The sequence below is a fragment of the Amphiura filiformis genome, chromosome 14, assembly GCF_039555335.1.
Source record: "Amphiura filiformis chromosome 14, Afil_fr2py, whole genome shotgun sequence".
Lineage (NCBI taxonomy): Eukaryota > Metazoa > Echinodermata > Ophiuroidea > Amphilepidida > Amphiuridae > Amphiura > Amphiura filiformis.
The window spans coordinates 50408470-50420932 of record NC_092641.1 but is presented as its reverse complement, the minus strand read 5'-3'; the positions used below and the strand labels follow the sequence as shown (position 1 = coordinate 50420932).

General features: G+C 37.2%; 1 protein-coding gene across 1 annotated transcript; it reads left to right on the top strand.

Moving 5' to 3' along the window:
* Window positions 1-1286: 1286 nt before the first annotated feature.
* LOC140170247 (ileal sodium/bile acid cotransporter-like) lies at window positions 1287-8234 on the top strand. The gene is made up of 4 exons (XM_072193578.1): window positions 1287-1568; window positions 3224-3417; window positions 4474-4678; window positions 7173-8234. Exons 1-4 carry the CDS (start codon window positions 1374-1376, stop codon window positions 7611-7613), a joined length of 1035 nt encoding a protein of 344 aa, XP_072049679.1. The 5' UTR covers window positions 1287-1373; the 3' UTR covers window positions 7614-8234.
* Window positions 8235-12463: the final 4229 nt, after the last annotated feature.

Below are 12463 nucleotides of genomic sequence, written 5' to 3'. Positions count from 1 at the left end.
TGGCCCCCAATGGGCCATGTCAAATGTAAAGATTGGGGTAGCTGAGCTTTTGCCCAAGTTTGATATCAAATTGGATCGATTGAGCCCATATTTATTGGTCGAGCTATGAGTTTGTCGAGTCTAATATTTTAAAACTCATATTGAGACCAAAACATTGGGCGTAAAACATCCAATTTTATCATCATAGGGAGAGCGTGGCGCAATGGTTAGGGTACTTGCCTTTAGTGCATATGAGGTCCCGGGTTCGATTCCCGGCGGCGGCGATTTGCTGGGATATTGACTTGGAAAAAAAGTCTGAAATTAATTGGCAACTTCTGTAGATTAAATTCAGACTTCCGCTCTCCCCATGGTTCATTAGAATTGGGTAAATGAATCATGAAAGTACTCCGTCCTTCGGAGGGGACGTTAAGCCGTCGGTCCCGTGTGCAGAGAGCCATACCTGTACATGTATTTCGCAGCCAGTTTCGAAAAGAGTAGGGTGTTAACCCCTGACTGTTCCCAACCCGTCCCGGTGTTCAAATGGACCCCAATGGAAATAAGCTTCAATAGAGGCTTTCTTGGGTTATCCAGGGTTGTCAAAAAAAATCATTATGTTTTGGATACACTTTGATTCATTAAAACATAATAATGGTTGTAATCGGTCAAAATAATTAATGGGCTAGAGCAAATTATGTCAAATGTTGACAGAAGAAAGAAGAAGCAGAAGAAGCAGAAACTGCTTCGGCTGGACTAAGAAAGAAGAAAGAAAGGCAAGAACGTACAGCACCCTCAACTAACAGACAAGCCCCTGAATTCATAATTCCATGTTCCGCATCCGGCCATGTTTGTGGTCTGAGACAGTGGCGTAGCTAGGGGGCAAGGGGCAGCTGCCCTCCTGTGAAAAGTCTTGCCCCCCCCTTGCCCCCCTGTGGGAGGGTGACTGCCCCGACATTTAAGACTTTTTTTGTGTTTCTGACCAAATTTACATTATATTTTGCTATTTTAACCAAAAAAGTGCCAATTTTTGCGCGCTTCACGCGAATTTATTCACATTCTGTACCATATTTCACCACTTTAGCTTCAATATGGCAAAATTTTTCGCGCGCTTCGCGCGCATTTCAAACATTAACTGATTTTTTCGCCAAAAGGTGCCACCTTAAAATTTGTCTTCCCCCCCCCCCCCCCTTTAACCACCCATCACCCCCTCTGAAAAAGTGCTGCTACGCCACTGGTCTGTGATCACAGCATGTCTATTTATCAACTTGACCTTTTTATATGACAATGATCGTCAATCTGCGCAGTGACTCTCATCGATTTGCAACAGTTGGAAACAGCTCTCATAAATACAGCAAAATTACTCTTCATGAGCTCTTGAATGATAACCTCACTTGAAAATGGAGACGGTATTGATAACTGAACTAGCCACAACCTTCTATATGAGCACCATAAATGACACGGATGGAAGACAACCTCCTCCAGCCTATATCGATAAACTAAAATTCGGCAATGGCATACTTATTACTTGTATTTTGGTGTTGATAATGTTAGGAATGGGTTGCGTAATTAGTATCAAGGATCTCAAAACTACGGTAAGTATTATTGTCGCCACATAATACACATGTTAAGTGTTGAATTGTATGGTTTGTGAAAGTTCCGTGGTTTTCAAAAGATTATGTATGTGTGGGGGTGTGCCAAAAATGGGAATGTGTTAGCGTCTAAATGTCGGATTGATCAAACTAAAGACTAAATTTTCAAAAGATGACTGAATAATGTGCCATAGTTTAAGCATAGACCCTGGAACTTTAGTCGTACTATTCAAGAACTGCACAAACACAATAGATATAATATGTGGCGCTGTGTGTTTGAGTTGCTATTTTGCTACATTAGTGGTACCAATGGTTTTTGGTATCCTTACACATCAAACAATAAAACTAGAATGGGTTCCATTTTTCAATATATATGCACCTATATGCTTCCCACGAGGACGGAGGCCATAATGGGGCCAAAACTAAATTGTTCCTCTCATTTAAAGGAATAAAAAAGGCAATTGCCATATTTTGTTTCTACAGTGCACAGGCTCCTGTCAAGAATACGAATATGTTTAACTTTTGACCCATGATTTCATCAGATTCTGAGGTAATACATTTTTCAAACAAACTATTTTCCTATTTTGTTTGCCAAGAGTAATTTAAGACAATTTATGACTGAATCGGTGCATTGTAACCAGTTTACACCTGTGCATGAGCTATTTGACATACACCAGAATTAAACCCTATTTGACTTTTTTCAATATAAAGTTACTCAATGTGAACAACCATGTCCCAGCACATCCCTTTTTAAAGGGATTTTTTATTCTAGCACTAGAGAAACCATATGAGGTACGGTATATTACAACATAATAGAACGAATTTAAGGTGTAAGGATGCCAAAAAAACATTGGCTTCGCTAATGCTACAACTTGAAATAACTACACAGCCCCAGGTAGGCCTACTAATAATTATGTGGACGGTTATGGATCAGAGTATACTTTAACCCTATAGTTTAACATGTTGACCGGGTATGTTGAATACATCGCGTGATACATTGCCATTAATTTACGCTCCAATAACAAAACTGTAAGTTATAAACAACTCTGTGACATGTATGAATGAAATAAATTCTTGGTTTGCTTGCTTCTAATCAACCCAAAATTTTATTTGCTCGTGAAATTATATTCTTATCAAAAGCACCTTGTGTTATTGCCTTGTTTTGCAGGTACATGTATATCATAACTAACCCCCTTAAGGGCTGGGGTAGTAACGTTGACACAGTATTTATTTTGGGACCTGAGAGCACATCAGACACATCAAATTGCATTCTTAATATGAAGAACTACCGTTTCTTTAATTCTCAACCAATTTTAACAAATAAGATCTTAAATCAGAGTTAAAGTGTACAGGCATCGGCTGCTTGTTTTAATTTTGACACATTTGTCTTTATTTAGGATATACGGGGTGAACACAACTGCTACCATAATTATTTTGCTTACTGTATTTAATTCTCGGGGGGCATAGGATTTTGTGTTGTGTTGTTTTGCTGTTATTGTATTGTTGTATTTTGAATGAAATAAAGATTGATTGATTGATTGATATACAAAGTTGGGTTGGGACTGTGGGCGATGCTTCCCCTGGAAATCAAATAGTGCACTATTTGCACTCAAAATGTGATTCACCTTTACTATGTATGTGAATATTCTTTATTGCAGTGTCGTCGTCCAGTGGGTGTTCTTATTGGTGTCATATCCCAGTTCCTTGTGATGCCTTTACTTACATTTAGTTTGGCTCATGCATTACAAATAGAACCCCAGTTTGCGATTGGAATGTTGATCATTGGGTGCTCACCAGGAGGGACAATCTCCAACTTATTCACCTACTGGACCAATGGAGACACATGCCTAAGGTAAAATAAGTTTGCGAGTATACGGCCACATAAAATTAAAGATCCGTTTCACGTCCGAACCCCACTGGTTTGAAATATTTGATTGTGTGATTTGCCATTAACCATGTTAGAAAGTAAATAGAAGTGACGGCCAAAAAAAAATTGTTGTGTTGCTCTCAACCGCCCTACCCTAAATCGTGAAAAATCAGGGTCGACATTTTTTTTTGAATGATGATTTTTACAGATTTGTTCAAAAAATCAATGTTTTTCACTTGAAATTAATATTTTATTGAAAGACTAGTCTTTAATTAATGTCTAACAGGTATCCAGAAGTCAAAATTGACAAATGTCCCCTAATTGAAGAAGCATTATTAAATATTTGAGGGGATTTTTTAAAAAATGAAGGTTTGGAAAAAAAAAAAAAAAAAAAAGAAATCCGACCGTCCGCCCCAACTTTCCCATTTTCCCACTTGAGGGCAACACAACAATATTTTTTTTGGCCTAATTGTTACTTAGGGGAGGGACAGGGACAAATACCCAAAGCTACAACCCCCCCCTCCCCCGATGCCTCAATAAAACCCCAAATTACAAATAATTCCACTTTTTGCGGGAAGATTACGCACAATTTATTGGATTTTAAACCTCGTACACCCACCACCTACAAAAAGACACTGGATATTTCCATAGTTTCAAATATTTCATTTCGTTCGTTTATCCACCATTTGCTGATACAATACAGATACATTCACACAACAGTTTCGGTATAAATGAAGATCTGAGCGCAAGAAGACCGTAAGTCCACATGGCCCCTCAACATGTATACACTAATTGCGTATAGTTTCGTATAGTTTGGTAATGTTTTATACATGTTCAGCTCAGGGACCAAAACAAATCTTTCACAACCTTCCATGATGTTTTCACCCTGGAACATGTATTAAACATTATAAAACCCTAAGAAACTATACGTAACTTTAGTGTATACATGATGAGAGGCCAAATGGACTTACGGTCTTCTTGCGCTCAGGTCTTCAAATGTAAATAATACTATAATTCATTCCATTCCACTTCAATTTACAGCGTTGTTATGACAACTGCTTCCACCATCTTTGCTTTTGGAATGATGCCCCTGAACTTATTCATCTATAGCCGATCTTGGACGAGTGAGACTTCAGTCATCCCATACAAAGATATCACCATATCTCTTGTCAGCATTATCGTACCACTTTCATTTGGGATGCTCATACGATATAAGCTGAAGCGATGGGCACCATACGTTGAAAAGGTATGCCAACCATAATGTCCAGAACAAACTAGAACTAGTTCTAGTTCCTCGAGGGGGTGCGCGCATGGCCGCGAAGCGGCCAACGAGGCGCTTAGGACTGGTGGATTTTGTTATGTCAGAGAGGGGTTATCATGGTCCCATACAGGCACTGAACAAGTGCTAGAACAAACTTGTTGAAATTGTTCTTGCTGCTAGTTGTTGTGCAAAGAAAGTTCAAACTTGGCAAAAACATACAATTCGTTGGATAATCGTGGATTCCTTTAGTCGAATGCTTTTGCGAATACGGTACAATGAAAGCAAGTGAACAAGATGTTTGCAATTGTTTTTCAATACAAATAAATGACTGTATGATCTTTCGTCGTTTATGTGAACGCAAACTTGTTTCAAAAGCCAAGAATAACTCGTTCAGAGACATCATCTTTCATCGTTTCATGAACGAAATATGCAGTGGTGTACTGTCATAGGAAAAGTGCCTAAAAACGGCTTGTGGCCCACCAATCAGACCCGGTTTCCCCCAGTCATGGTCGGTGCCCCCGCCAATATGATGACACACGCTACGCCACTGGAAACATAGTATCAAAAGTATGGAACTTCTTAGTTAAGAGATTTCATATTCAAGAAAGAACATTGTATTTTGTTATGTTTTGTAACACACATAATCAGTCTCTGCCGGTTGCGAAGGCCTTTATCCCTTGTTGTTTAGCACATTTTCATTGGATTACGTAACTGATCTGCTCCGGTAACTGCATTGGCGCTTAGCAGTGCTGTAAACAACACATTTTGTGGTTAAATTAAGATAAAAAGTGGTCAAATGATTATAAAAATTCCTTACAATTTTGATTATCAACAATGTAAACTTGAACCCCGTCTTTAAATTATCGCAATCGGCCACACGACGACTAAGATGCAAGCGAATACACTCCATACACAAATATATTTATTTCTTTACCTGTTTACTAGCGACCCATTTTCAGAAAGTCTAGATTCTAAATATATGAAAACAAAGGAAACCTGTACATAAGTAATGGGAGCGTCATTGTTGAAATGATGGGATGTATTATGTTGAAAAGGATTCTGGGAAGGGTAAGATATCTTTTCTGTGTTTTGAGTTGAACAATTGAGCCAATACCATGTTTTATTACTGCTTCTTGATAAACATGGGTAAATTACCCTTATTCACTGCATAGCAAATATGTTCTGAACCCTTCTGAATGGTTTTACAGGATTTTGCGCACATTGGAGCTTTGTGCACGCGAACGAAGCAAACATGTCAGATTTTAATTTTCTTGATTTTCTTTAAAATTCAGCCACCATTTTGGGTAAATTTCACAGGATATCTTATATTACATCAAGTCTAATTGAAAAAGCTGAAGAAATTCGTTGAAATTTAAGGAAGAGACGTCAAAAAAACTTTAACAATAGGAACCGACAGGCTGCAGCTGTCACAATGTGTGACGTTCAGCAACTTATGCTGGTTTCATACTTTCTGCCGCTTGCCGATGAGCGGCGCGACGCTTCATCATGCCGCTTGTACTTTTCTGCAAGCGGAGCGGTACACCGCTCGGCACCGCTCCAAAATCGTATTTTGTTCTCAAACGTCAGAGTGGCACCGCTGCCGCTGCGGCAAAGTGGTGGTGGAGTGATCGATATATATATATTTATTTGGGAACCAGCTGGTTGTCATTCAGTGAGAGCATTTATTTCTAAAAGTGAGAGAGCATTTCAAAAATGGGGTCATTAGGTGAGAGCAAAATGAAAAGTGGATCATTCAGTGACAGGCGGTTTGAAAATGGGGGTTAATGTGGCCGCACATCCCCGACACCTATTTTTTTATAAGTGACCCCCCCCCCCGGATTGCCTAGCCCCGGGGGCACTTCAATTTGAAATGGATATAGGTGTAGGGCTGGCGCTTTCGCACTAAGGGCATTCGGTGAGAGCAACATGTAAAAAATATGGGGTCATTGGGTGAGAGCACGATTTTTGGCATTCGGTGAGAGCAAAATGTAAAAAATATGGGGTCATTGGGTGAGATCATGCCCTTTTTTTTAAATGGAATCTTTGGGTGAGAACCAAAACAGCGCCACAAAAACCTCGAAAATCGAATTTCTAGTTCTAAATGGCTTCAAATTTCTTTATTTTTTCAAAATAAGTAACAAAATCAGTGATAAATGAAAGTTGCTGTTCAAATTGAACTTGTAAGGGTCTTTGGGTGACAGATCAAATGAAAGAAGTGGGTGTCTTCGGGTGACAGAGCGCGGAGCGAGCAGGTGTTCGTAAAAAAATATGGGGTCTTTGGGTGACAGCGATGCTGAAAAATGGGGTCTTTAGCCCTACATACGCGTCACCTCCAAAGTTGGGGTGCCCCCCCCCCGGGTGCCTAGCCTGGGATGCCTAAATGTCTTTCCAACTCTGCAATATCTTATGCCATATTTGCATAGCTTCCACCTGATTGATTAATTTACTTTATCGCCATCTGATTTGTTTATTTTCACAGATTAGTAGTATCTTATCAATGATTGGGATTCCCATAGTGATCATTCTGAATGGAATCATCAATCCACGGATGTTCACTTCCGGTTGGAAAGTTTGGTTCGCTTCAGTCACGCTGCCTTTACTTGGATTTAGCATCGGTTACGGTATGGCTCGTCTTATTAAGCAGTCCCACACCATATGCCGTACCATAGCTTTCGAGACAGGAGTTCAAAATGTTGCGTTAACTATTACATTGATTTTACTAACCTTTCCAAAAGATCCTAATTTTGGAGATTTGTTGACATTTCCATCATTGTTTGGTATTTCCAGGCTGGTTGAAGGGTTACTTGGTGTAGCAATTTGTCGAGTGGTGATGAAATACACTAAGAACAAAACACTGCCTAATGACAACAAAGAGGGTTCGAGACAAATTTGGTATAGAAAATGTATAAGCAAAACATAATGGCTTGCGTAACATGATTAATGCCTAATTAGTAATTGCCTTACTTTTTAATTGTGTGATGTGCCCAGATTTAATTTAATCATGTATCTTTGTTTACAATTTTAAGTTGGGAATACCCTTTCATGTAATTACAGTAAACAAAGTCAGGACTAGTTATGGATTGGGTATTCCCCTAGAATGTGAAATGGATATGGCATGTAATTCCCCAGGAAGTTTTGTAATGTGAAAGGTTAATGTTTATAACTAGTCTTGGAAATTTCCAGATTACATCAAAAGAGACACCTTCGGGCAGGTTATCAATTTTGAGTGTTTTACATATCTTAAATATAGAAGTATTTTGCTCCACAACGCCGTTTTCCCCAATGAAATCGGACATTCCTAAGCGAAGATATTGAGTTCGCAAATTATGGTATTATAAAATTGGAAACTGAGATATCGGTCTTTAAAAATATTATTGGCAATGTTGAGAGTAAGAATAATCTTGAAAAATGTCTGAAAATACAAGATTCCAGTTATATTCCAGTCTGAAATTACCAAACAATATTTTAAACATTTGCAACAAACCAAAATTGAGAAAAAAAATCACCCCTGGGTAGATTTTTGGACTTTCGAGACAGGAGTTCAAAAGGTTGCGCTAACTATTACATTGATTTTACTAACCTTTCCAAAAGATCCTAATTTTGGAGATTTGTTGACATTTCCATCATTGTTTGGTATTTCCGGGCTGGTTGAAGGGTTACTTGGTGTAGCAATTTGTCGAGTGGTAGCTTTCGAGACAGGAGTTCAAAATGTTGCGTTAACTATTACATTGATTTTACTAACCTTTCCAAAAGATCCTAATTTTGGAGATTTGTTGACATTTCCATCATTGTTTGGTATTTCCGGGCTGGTTGAAGGGTTACTTGGTGTAGCAATTTGTCGAGTGGTGATGAAATACGCTAAGAACAAAACACTGCCTAATGACAACAAAGAGGGTTCGAGACAAATTTGGTATAGAAAATGTATATGCAACCTAAGCAAAACATAATGGCTTGCGTAACATGCTTAATACCTAATTAGTAATTACCTTAGTGATGTGCCCAGATTTAACTTAATCATGTATCTTTGTTTACAATTTTAAGTTGGGAATACCCTTTCATGTAATTACAGTAAACAAAGTCAGGACTAGTTATGGATTGGGTATTCCCCTAGAATGTGAAATGGATATGGCATGTAATTCCCCAGGAAGTTTTGTAAAGGTTAATGTTTATAACTAGTCTTGGAAATTTTCAGATTACATCAAAAGAGACACTTTCGGGCAGGTTATCAATTTTGAGTGTTTTACATATCTTAAATATAGAGATATTTTGCTCCACAGCGCCGTTTTCCCCAATGAAATCGGACATTCCTAAGCGAAGATATTGAGTTCGCAAATTATGGTATTATAAAATTGGAAACTGAGATATCGGTCTTTAAAAATATTATTGGCAATGTTGAGAGTAAGAATAATCTTGAAAAATGTCTGAAAATACAAGATTCCAGTTATATTCCAGTCTGAAATTACCAAACAATATTTTAAACATTTGCAACAAACCAAAATTGAGAAAAAAAATCACCCCTGGGTAGATTTTTGGCTATTTCTCCATTTACGATCCTGCCCAAAAGTGTCTCATTTCGATATACCACGTGACATATGTTGTGAGATGTAATGTGAATGAAGTAATTGTCTGTTAAGATTCAGATATTGTTAACTTAATCAAACAGTGTGTTTTGTTGTACATTCTGAAGTGAATTTGGGTTGAAAGGTGATTTTGACCTTGAGTCATAAGCGACTCGTAGCAAGTGAAGTACTCGGGTGTAGATAAATTTTCACTCTTTTGATTATGAAATGACCTCTAACATTCTGGCCTAATCAGAAAGGCGTTAGAAATCGCACCCTCTCAATACAAATAAGAATGGACCATCCCTAGGACCCCCACCGTAACAGAATCGATCGACTATCTAACCCGGGTATCTTAAATAATTATGCACATAGAACTTCAAAAGTGCCTATTCTTCGCATTGTAGAAATCCTTTTCCTAAAATTATTCAGACTGTAAACATTTTTGGGCACTCTCTTACGAGAGGAGCCCTTTATTTGGCTTGGAATTGGATTTTGCTTCAATGTTTGGTTTTGCTAGATTTAGTTTGCATTACGTGCTTAGAATAAATAACACAATTGACTTGGTTTTTATTTTATTACTGTTTACTAATGCACTGGATGCAGGAATTTACACGTATTTTCCCATATGTTAACACACCCAAAATGCCATTTTGTTTCTATATGTTTCTAGAATTGATCCTAATTCATAAATCCACGTTAGTAATAGTATTGAGTTTGGAAGGTCGTATTTCATATTCGTTATCAATATTATTTAATATATAAGGTTATAAAAAAATAAATTATGTGCGTATAATAGTTATCTGAGTTTGAAATAAAATGATTTAATAAAAACAACCAACACACCTTTGCATCACTTAGTCATGTTAGTCAAGTTAAAAGTCTCTTAAGACCTGATATACGGCGACCTTTGGCGTTGTCTTTTTAAAGGCAGTTCTTGTTAAAACTATGTCTTCTTAATTACTGTTCAATCAATAACCAGGCAGGCGGAATTACCAAATACGCAATATGTAGTACAAATATTGGGCGACAAAAGTACATCGTTTTTGAAGACATGTAAACAAAACGACATGTACTGTGTTGTGTTCTGCGTTCGAATGACAGGTAACTCATCTGAAAATTGGGCTATTCCATTTAAAATCCGCACCACCCCTGTGGAAGATTTTTGAAATATCTGCCACAGGGTGAGTATTAATTTCAAAAGGAATGGGTGCATTAGGCAGCTCCATTTGAATTTCATACACCCTCTGAGAAAGATTCGACCTGAATCTTCCCATGAGGGAGAGTGAGTTTCAAATGGAACTGCTAATGAGTTAATTCTATTTGAAATTCATACTCCTCTTGTAGAAGATATTTCCAAAATCTTCCACAGGGGTAGTGTGGATTTTAAATGGAATAGCCCAATCAGTCACAGTAGAGTGATTTTGACAAAAGGCACGAACTATTGAACTTGACACTCAATTAATAACCATTTGGTAACAAAACCAATTGTTATACTTTGTAAACTCTTGGGTTTACCAGTCCAAAGGCTGCTTTGTGTAAAATTCATTTAAGGATATTTCTAGTAGCATTAACATTGCCAATCTAAAGCTAACATTGACCCACTAGAATAGTTAAAACAATTGTTTAGTTTATCTTCAAAAAATAATTGCAAACCTCTTTAACCTTCCACGTGCGAAGATGAAAATAATAAATATAAAAGAAAATTATTATTTTTTGTTCCAAAAAGATCTAAATCCATTTAAACTGTTAAAATGTGACACAAGGCAGCTAGTTGTACTTAGTCCCTTTTGGAAACAACCGCTTTATTTAATCTACGGTTTCACTTCATATCAACAACGTTTTTCCATAAGTATAACAACTTTCACCGTTTTAAATATCTTGTCAGCGTTCACATTAAAGTTAGCGTTGGTACAAATATACTGTACCTTTATTATAAGAAACCGCACATCTATAAAGAAAATATAGTTTGAGCATAAATTCCCTGACTTTAATTGTTATGGAAATACTGATGCTGTAAAAGCGCATAACAACTCAGAAAAGAGAAGTTTACCATTAAGGCCTTTATTATAACACATTGAATATCACATGTACGTCTCCCCAATGATGAGCCATGCAGTTAAGAACTATACCATGTAGTCACTGCCCAGCAAATACAAACATGTTTCAATAACATTATAAACGTGTAATAAACGCGTTTTGATTTGGTCAAAACGTTTTAATAACATTTAAATGTCGGATTATGTAAAGGTCCTGAAAATATTTTTGAAACGTTTTATATGAAAAACACTTCAACAACGTTTTAAATATCTTATAGCAAAATATATTAGGTAAATACTTAAGGGGTCGGTCACCCACCTTTACACAGTATTTTGTGGGGCCATCAGACATATCGAATTGCATTCTGAATACGAAGAATGTCCTTCTGATATCAAATATTTTTGATTTTTTTTAATTCGCGATTTGATACAAATTTTATGGAAAAATATACAAAATGGATATTTTTGACATTTAGCAGTCCTCGAAGTAAAATTTATAAATCTAATGATATTTTCTTTCTATCGCCAGAAGGTAAAACATAGCCGCAGTCTGTGGCCCTCACGGACTAAGCGAGCGCGTAGCGCAAGCAACCGAGCGCGTAGCGCGAGACGTTCAATCGAGCGCGTCAGCGCGAGGCTAGGTAAAACCGACGATCATTTGAAAATTTGGACTTTTCGTATTAAAATATACATTTTTTTTTGCAAAAAGACTTTAAAAATTTAGGTAAAACAAAATGTGTATCTTCAATACGAAAGGTCAAAATTTTCGAATGATCGTCGGCTTTTCCTCCCAGCTACATACCCTTTAAGTGCATAATCATTATAGGGCCCATTTATAAATTTTACTTCGAGGACAGTAATATGAAAAATAAAAAGATATAAATTATTCAGTATGCAATTCGATGTGTCTGATGTGCTCTTGTTTCCCACAAAAATACTATGCAAATGTTGCTATCCATTCCCTTAATAAATTCGACCTGTATTAGCATGTTTTGCACCAATGTTTGCGATAATGTTTTTTGAATGTCATTGAAACGTTTTATACCCTTTATATAACCCGATATTTTTTGTAAAGCGTTTTGTACGCATGTTTCAATTTGTTCGCTTGTTTGCAGATCTCATACCACCAAATAAACCCCCATAGAAATTAGCCCTAACCTGATCCCTTTGAC